The following is a 9,066-nucleotide window of genomic DNA, read 5'->3' as shown; positions in this document are numbered from 1 at the left end:
CAACTCGTAGAGTGCTCCATACCAGACCAATTTTAAATTATTTTTTTTAAATGATTTGGCATATCGGAGTCGTATCCCTTTACAAACCATCCCTTCCGAGTGTTTAACGGCCTCCGTAGAGGGGTTGACTCTCCTAGCGCATGGTGTTGCATCCACAAGGTTTCGAACTCGAGACTTTGCTTAAGCCACAGCAGTCTGTTACCACTATTGCATGCATCCGCTGGTATACCATACTAAATTTAAGATAATGCTCGTGGCATTTTCCAATCGATTGCTCAAAGAATATGTACACTTTATGCAAAGTTATTTCAATAACGTTACAGATTACAGTACAACTGTATTTCCAAGAGTCACTAAATTGTATTTCACATCCTGCTGTTCATGGAGAACAAGCAAGTGAACAAACTCAATGGTGACCTGCTCTTGTAGTACCTCTTTAACTTCTTATTACAAAATTTGGTGCTGTCTGTTTACGTGATAGCTTGGGCAGAAGTAGAGCTAATTGCTTGTCAGATACCTTAACAAACTTCAATGCATGCTCCCTGTGTCTCGCAGCCAACTGATGTTTACACTGGACAAATAAAAAAAAGTTCTTAGTGTAAGAAAAAGGGAACGACACTCGTAACATTCTATATGAATCACTATCATTTACGTAAATGCTAGCGATCTGGCATGCTTGCTAATTGCTATTAGCCTGAGAATGAACAAGATTGCAGGAGCTTGGTCACGTAACCAAAGAGATTACACACACACACAATACAATTATACAAAGCAAAACAGGAACCTATGTAAAAGCTGTAGATATTAGAAACTTATTACTGAAGATGGACTCAAATATGGCAATGAAACAAGTTGGGTATAAATGGGGACCAATCATGCACAACCTCTATAACAATATGTTATAAATACCAGAGAAAATTTCACAAAATGTAGTCCATAAAACTTCAATATAAATTAGACAAGAAACCTAATATTTTTAGAAAGCACACAATGAGCTGGTGGTGGGCAGGAGCCATAGGAGCTGCAAAGGTATGTCATTCTCCATAAACCCTTCTTCTTTTATGTGATTCTCCACAAGACATCATTTGTATCTTCAATTCATTCCTAGTTTTGATAACTGTTTTGAATCCATTATCAGAAAGACCCTTGTTTTTGTTTTCAGGTATAAAATTCCCAACAAGATAAATCCAAATGCAGTTGTATGATGACACAAAATTTTAACAAAACAAATCTTATCTTTTCAGGAGCAATAACAATAAAGTTCAAACCAATTTTCAACTATACATAATGAACAGAGGATGAAACTCAAGAAATGAACTATTACTGTCAGATTGATTTTCAGGCAAAATCATCATAGGCAACTCAGAGTAAGTGGAAAACCAGATATATAATAAGAAGTAAATTCTTCAGTAACATAACTTTCATTAGAACAAAACCATATTTCAGATAATGCTTGACTACTCCCAATAAAATAATATGTACATTTTATGCTAGGCAATTTCTATGAACCATATATACAGGATTAAAATGCATCTGTATTTCCAAGAGACTCGTGAAATTGAAACTACATCATGCTTGCAGTTCACGTATAAGTGTACAACAAGTAGATAAATAAATTCAGCTATGACCTGTTCTTGTGTACCTCTTCAATTCCTTTTACCAGATTTTGGTTCTGTCCACTTATGTCATAGCTTGGATAACAATAGAGCTAACTGCTCATCAGACACCTTGTCATCAATGGATGCTCCCAATGCTGCAGCAAGTCTTGCAGCTAATTGATGCTTACACTGGACAAGAAAAAAAAGTTACAGTAAGAAGAACGTATTTTCAATTTAATTGAAGGAACAACAAAGTAATGACAAGCAAGGGAGGATTCTTACACATAGCTGCTCTCCTCTGTTTACAATGTCATAGAAGAATGAATAACAAGCACAATAGTGTTCAGCAAAACAGAAGTACTCCTCCTTCCTTTGTGATTCTCCAACAACCTAACCAGAAACACGAAATGAGATCTGAGATTCCAGTCCCCTACTTACATAAGAAAGCGAGGGCCAGTATGAAGGTGAGCATTATAACTGAAATGATCTAGCTTTCTGCATTCTGACAAGATTGGTTAAAAAACTACACTACATAGAAAAGCATCACTAGTATGATTAATGAGTCATCTGACATTATGAATTTCTTCTTTTTCTTCTTATACCGATATAGATGTGTACATCTGATACTCCAATCAAGCACTTTCACTAAAGTATTATACCATATCAAATTGCTAATACAATCGAAATCTGCCTATCAAAAAATGGTCGTTATCTGGACCAAATCAACATGCCTCTTTTCTCTGCGTTTGAATGAGTACCCAACTTTTTGCAACCAAACTCCAAATTTTCAAGTTCAATCCATCAAAATATACACTACCAAGGCCATTGCATCCCCAAATGGTTTATTCTCATTTGAATATCACCTCAATTATCATCAAAAGAAGTAATCTTCACCACAGTAACATTGCCCAAACTATTCCAATGCCACATTCCAATATCCAAATGACTAAAATCAGATGAAAATAAGCAAACAAAGTAAAACCCAGAAGCTGATTTGAATAAATGGGACACCTGAAATATAGAACGTCCACTGGGCTCGCCAACAATCCTCTTGACACCTCTTTGATCAACTATCCTAGTTGCTCGCTCCAAATTCTTACCAAACAAGAAATGCAACCTGAATTTACATTAGCAAGCATTCAATTACACTCGTCTGTGAACATATAAAGCTTTCTCAGAACAATAGTAATTCGACAGAGGGACTAACGTGGAAAGATGTTCATCGGTCACTGCTCCATTTTCCACAAAAATCAGTGTTATTGTCTTGCAAGTGGGAAAAGACAACTTAAGAGAAAAAGGGTTTGATAAATAAAAGGGAACCTGAACCAGCTGATTCAATGGCCTTCCAGACTGCCTCTGCGACTAAGCTACTTGCACTCATATTAGTGTTCCGGTGAAACTTGTTTAGCTCTTTGGAAATGTTTTTGTAATTTTAGAATGCTGCTTCACCTCGTCTGGTCTCTCCCACAATATTTGGGGGAGGCTCCTGTAAATTTAGTTTAGTATTTTGGAATGGTGAAATTGAAAAGTAATTTGATGACTCATATTGCCCGTTTTTAGGCCGGTCAACCAACAAATTACGATTTATCAGAAATTCTAGTACGCGTTAAGGCTTGAGCATCATGCATTTCTTATTGACGTTATTGAATTTTATCATTCAAAATGTGTTGTGTATTTACTACAACTACATGATGTAATCTTAGTAATCTATAGAGTTTTTTTCACCAATAGTCTCTCAACTCTGGTGTACTTACCAATGTGATACCTCAACTCTTAATCGTACAAATGTGATACCCAGACTCTAGTATTGCTATCATTGAAGTACTTCCGTTAGTTTTTTTAAACTTTTCCGTTATCTTGGTGACGTGGCAGGTACGTGAGACCACAAAGAGGGTTAAAAGACAAAATTAACCTCATCTGAGAGGAGTAATGTTTTTCCCGCCCTTTACCTTGAGAAAGACACCCAACAATTCCAATTTTGGCGCCAATTTTCCCTCCCTACTCCTTTATTTGTGTCTCTTATCTAAACTAAAGAACTATCGCCAACCAGTCGACCACAATCTGATAAAACCTAGATCAATCTCATTTTCTATTTTTACCCTAGCACTTGTTAAACTAACAGAATAAATATAGAAATTTATATGGAACATCTCATTTCCACAATCTCATAAGAATATAGAAACACATAACTTAACGAAATTCAACTACATGAACCATTAGTTCTTACAAGCAAAAATCATGGCAGATCAACATAAAAGGTGGCAACTAATGGTACTTAAACATGTATTTGAATTTCGTTAAGTTATGTGTTTTGATATTCTTATGAGATTGTGGAAATGAGATGTTCCATATAAATTTCTATATTTATTCTGTTAGTTTAACAAGTGCTAGGGTCAAAATAGAAAACGAGATTGATCTAGGTTTTATCAGATTGTGGTCGACTGGTTGGCGGTAGTTCTTTAGTTTAGATAAGAGACACAAATTAAGGAGTAGGGAGGAAAAATTGGCGCCAAAATTGGAATTGTTTGGTGTCTTTCTCAAAGTAAAGGGCGGGAAAAACATTGCTCCTCTCAGATGAGGTTAATTTTGTCTTTTAACCCTCTTTGTGGGCCTCACGTACCTGCCACGTCACCAAAATAACGGAAAAGTTTAAAAAAACTAACGGAAGTACTTCAATGATAGCAATACTAGAGTCTGGGTATCACATTGATACGATTAAGAGTTGAGGTATCACATTGGTAGGTACACCAGAATTGAGGGACTGTTGGTGAAAAAAACTCTAATCTATATGTTTAAGCATCATGCATTTCTTCTTGAATTTATCATTTCTTCGTGAACTAGTGGTACCCTAGTGATAACACAACAAAGCAACATAAATGTTGAACTATAAAGCATTTTCATTTTTTGTCCATGCTTGATTCATGTACATTAGGAATCAAGGATGCACAATCAACAAGACCACTTAATGTGAAACTCCACAATGGCGAGTAAGCAATGGTCTAAATATCGTTTTTGGTATCGTATCGGTCGAGAGGTAAAACGATATATCGGGGGATATATCGGTTTTATCGGGGATATATCGGTTTTATCGGATTTACTTATTTTCAATAAAATTTATAAAATTATACTTCAATATGTATCAAATAAACTAAAAAACGGTACTAAGTAAACTAAAGAAAATAAATATTTGATTTAATGACAATTAAAGTACACGAACGACATCTAATAATAAAAATAGGCATTTAAGAATGATTATTTAGACATGAAATTCATCATATATATTTAAAATATATAAAAAGTAAAAATATATATGAAAAAATGAAAAAAAAAGTTTTTTTTAAAAGAGGAAATAAATATTAAAAAATTAAACAAAAATTTAGAAAATAATAAAAAAATCAAAGTTTGACCGATATATCGGAGTTTGACCGATATTTTAATCGATATATCGGGGTTTGACCGATATTTGACCGTTGACCGATATAGTCAACCGATATGGCTATATCGTATCGTTTTCTAAATATCGCCGATATATCGGCCGATATATCCGATATTTAGAACGCTGCGAGTAAGGTCTAATATCCCCATTTCTAAAGATTATAAACGAGAGACCAATGCTAGAGTACTGTTTATAATCCAGTTTACACGAGCAACAATCAGGCACTCAAAATTCTGTCCGCAACCTATACTAGGCTCTGGTGAACACCATAATGAGTAATCAAAGAAATAGATTTGTAATGTACTGTCTGAAAAACGTAGTTACAAAATTGGATGTTCAACTTCACAAAATTAGTCATTCACCAAAGATAAACTTCTGGACTACTCCTTGTCTGCATTCCCAAACCCTTTGTATGCTTATCCTATGGAATTCTGAATCTAATATATCCAAGCCAATCCAATAAAAAGTATTAACCTTCCCCTGTGTTTTGATTATTTCAACTTCTACCTATGCTAGGATATCGACAATCTAGAGTTTCTTCAGTTCAGTTTATGATATGATGCATATCATGTTCTACTTCCGCTGCACTAAGCGAGTAAATGTCAACAGGTGCTTGGGTGATGGAACTTAGAGCACTGTTTCCGACTTTAAGTTTTGAGGAGCTTTTGTGCTGATCGAGGTAGACAACGATGACAGTAATATCATCATGAAAATGCCGCCTAATTCCCTTTTCAATTTTCTTAATGTCATCATATCTCATTTCCCTCTTCTTTGCGGCTTCATGGAGAGCAGCTCTTACCAATCTCTTGGCAATACCCTGCACAAGTTCAAAGTGATATATTGAGCTCATGTTGTATACAACAGAATAGAAATATTTCCTGGGACAATAGTGTTTTTGGATGGAAGTACGGGCACTTACAGCTCTAGGGTTCTTGAAGACTAGCTCAACTGCAGTTTCATCAGTCAACTGTTCCCACAGGCCATCTGATGCGAATATCAAAAACATATCCTGTGGCTTAATATTTCTAGTAAGGATGGATGGCTCTGCTGTAACCACTGGCCGCTTCATAGGAACCGGGGTCACAAACTGCTGGTATAACGGGTCTCTGTTAAACTCAGGCTTCTTTAGATAAACATCTCCAATAGATCTTGACACCTGAAAATAACATAAAAAAATACTTTTAGGCCAACAACCTCGACCGCAGTATGCAATATTTACACCAGACAAAAAAAAAACTAGATATTTACAAGCTCAACAAAGTTTCAAGGACAAACTCCCCACACATACATGAACTGCTGTTTTACGCTGCTGGGTCTTCATGTACATGAGTACATCTAATGCATGGTTTCTAACACTTCTAACTTACCTGCAAGAGATGCTGAACCAGGAGGCGGAGGATATTATTCCTGGAACACACAGCTCTTTAGATGTCTAAGAATACAAGGAGCAAGATGAATAAGTTTCTCAGAACAACTGCCACACTAGAAGCAACATGTTACAACCACGAACACTCATATACATAACACAATTGCATACATTCACTCATAAGAAATACAACATTTCGACCCAAAACAACCACATAGATATCAAAAATTCAAAATTAGCGTTACATAAATCTCGACAAGAGCATCATTTGTACCTGAATTATGCCCTTTATCCTCCAAACTCCGCGAGTATACACCACCACATGCGAATCATCCGGATGAAGTGCTTCAACTTCCCTCCTAACCTCCTCATCACCCACATTATGATCAGTGGACAACCGTTCCGCCACCACCCTGCTCCTACTCCCATTCACTTTCCGGCCAAGCACTGCTCTCGAGTCCCCCAAATTCGCCACGTACAAAACATCATTCGCTATAGCCCCAACCAAACAACACGACCCCATATAAGCAATTGAAGGCTTCACCGGCCACGATCGCTTCACCAAACTCACAAACTCCTCCTCAGTGGCACTGAACGCCCTCCTAATAACCTCCGCAGATAACCCACCTTGCTCCGTCGCAAACTCTACACATATTCAACTAAAGTCTCACAATCTTAAAATAACAAAACACAATCAAACTCAAAACTAAAACCTCTGTACAACCTTAAACTAACAAAACCCATCAAACTCCAAACTAAAGTACAACCTTAAACCCAACACCTTAAAACTCTCAAAAACATTAAACTCAAAAAGGAAACAACATACTGTGTAAGTAAGGGAAGAGATTATTATTGACGAATCTAGAAGCTTCCGGGCCGCCGTGACCGTCGTAAACGCCGACGTACGTGGCAGAGGGAGAAGTAAACACCTGCCCCTGATCCTCAAGCTTCGAATTCGCCTGAACAACAGCGATCGAGTAGTCCCCAGAAGCGTGAGGCTTCAAGTCAGTATGCCAAAGCAGCCCATCACCGCCGCTGCCGCCGATTCTCAAGCCACAGCACCGCTCAAACGGCCGTGAAACCATCCGCAGCATTATGTATCAAACAACAACCCGGGTTTTTTCTGGGTCTGAAAAAATCGAAAAAGATAGTTGTGGGTCGTGGTTGGGTTGAAATTTAAACAGAGACTAACGCGTGAAGAAGACAAAGGAAAAGGAAGACTCTGATGAATGTTCCACAGCGGAACAGAGAAAAGCAAAGAATCGAGCTTTATAAAGTCTTTGCGCTCCTTTTTTTCTTTCGGTCAAGAAAGATTTTTTTTTACCTTATTTAACTCTCGTGGGCTGCAAGTTAAATTGGGGGTAAATAGTAAATGCAATTAATCACGCGTTAGTCAAACGCATAAAGTAAAAAAAAAAAACGGAGTGTTCTTTACTTGTAACTGAAAATTGCAGCCTGCTGTTACTGGGATGGGTGTCAGTTAAACGTATGGGGTTTGGATTCAAGTATTTTCATTTAGTCGTAAGATATCAAGCAGTAAAATATGGCAGAATAAAATGGGTTGGCCATTTGATCCATGGCATAAGGTAACTTTAGTCCCTAACTTTTATGGTTGTATAGCCCTATATTTCTATAACATTTTGTCTTACCATTGGTGACTATGCACCAAACTAAATGTAATTTTGATTTTGAGTATCAGTATGAGTTCCTTGAGGACTTAATTGTGAATTTCTTTCTTCATCACAAGAAAACAAAGGTTGTTGATGAAAGAAGAAAAAGGAAACAACAGTAGTCTAGACTCTAGAGAGTAGACCAGACCCTTGCATTCACATTGACTAACCTATGAGATTGAAACAAAGTGTCAACATTAAGAAAGAGTATTTGTCCCTTTTATTAGGTGCGCATTATTGCATGCACTGTGAAGAAGAACTACGACAAAGGCCGGCCAAACGTTTGGCTGGAGATTGAAGTGAGCATGAAACTTTGGCCAAATTAAATGGTGTGTGTTCATCCTTTCAGGAGTTCTCCAACATTATGAGTATACCAGTCGATGCTGGTTTAACTGATTCTTAAAAGAGCTCGACTGCGTGCCGCGGGAAATTGTTCGAAAATCTTCGTTTTAGTGTTGAAGTCATTGCTGTTTTTCTATAGCGAGAATGAAATTTCCTCGTTACCGTGCTTGATCAGCTGTAATTTACCAATGAAGTTATGTTTTTGGGTATTTTTTTTATTCATTGCGTGGTGTTCCGCGGGTGTATAAAGACTTTAGATTTGATCTTCTGGAATGAATGCGTATGGTCATGGCATGCAGTAATAAAACTATGCAATTTAAGCTCATTCACACAAAAGATGGTGTATAAAGACTTTAGACTCGTTACCGTGCTAGCTAGGAATGAACGGTACACAAAAGAGGCTACGGTGGAAATGTGGAATTGAATTGTGGATTGAGTTTTTGACTCAATGACACTAAATTTTTTTAATGCATAGGACTATAAATTACCCTTACCGACCTCCAACTGTAAAAAAAACAATGTTAGGTAACTGTCACACGGGCACAGTCGATACCAAAATTTTTTCCCTATGTGATGGCGCTAAGTAGCCTACACTACCTAACCAGTCTACCCACTTCTCTTACTCAATTGTCTATTGCACATCGGAAACTATCT

At 37.1% G+C, this 9,066-nt stretch overlaps 2 protein-coding genes across 2 annotated transcripts; both read right to left on the bottom strand.

Annotated features, from left to right (window-relative positions):
- Positions 1 to 388: 388 nt before the first annotated feature.
- On the bottom strand, positions 389 to 3,086 carry LOC126784527 (uncharacterized). The gene is made up of 6 exons (XM_050509990.1): positions 2,919 to 3,086; positions 2,806 to 2,827; positions 2,610 to 2,715; positions 1,881 to 1,988; positions 1,643 to 1,787; positions 389 to 571 (listed from the first exon to the last, which is right to left on the bottom strand). The coding sequence occupies exons 1-5, from the start codon at positions 2,977 to 2,979 to the stop codon at positions 1,686 to 1,688; spliced, it is 399 nt and encodes a 132-aa protein (XP_050365947.1). The 5' UTR covers positions 2,980 to 3,086; the 3' UTR covers positions 389 to 571; positions 1,643 to 1,685.
- Positions 3,087 to 5,306: 2,220 nt separating this feature from the next.
- Positions 5,307 to 7,617, bottom strand: LOC126785423 (probable protein phosphatase 2C 63). The gene is made up of 4 exons (XM_050511115.1): positions 7,227 to 7,617; positions 6,675 to 7,045; positions 5,954 to 6,190; positions 5,307 to 5,851 (listed from the first exon to the last, which is right to left on the bottom strand). The coding sequence occupies exons 1-4, from the start codon at positions 7,492 to 7,494 to the stop codon at positions 5,579 to 5,581; spliced, it is 1,149 nt and encodes a 382-aa protein (XP_050367072.1). The 5' UTR covers positions 7,495 to 7,617; the 3' UTR covers positions 5,307 to 5,578.
- Positions 7,618 to 9,066: the final 1,449 nt, after the last annotated feature.

Source organism: Argentina anserina, chromosome 2 (assembly GCF_933775445.1).
Source record: "Argentina anserina chromosome 2, drPotAnse1.1, whole genome shotgun sequence".
Lineage (NCBI taxonomy): Eukaryota > Viridiplantae > Streptophyta > Magnoliopsida > Rosales > Rosaceae > Argentina > Argentina anserina.
The sequence above is the reverse complement of the archived record's forward strand: the minus strand, read 5'-3'. Positions and strand labels throughout refer to the sequence as shown.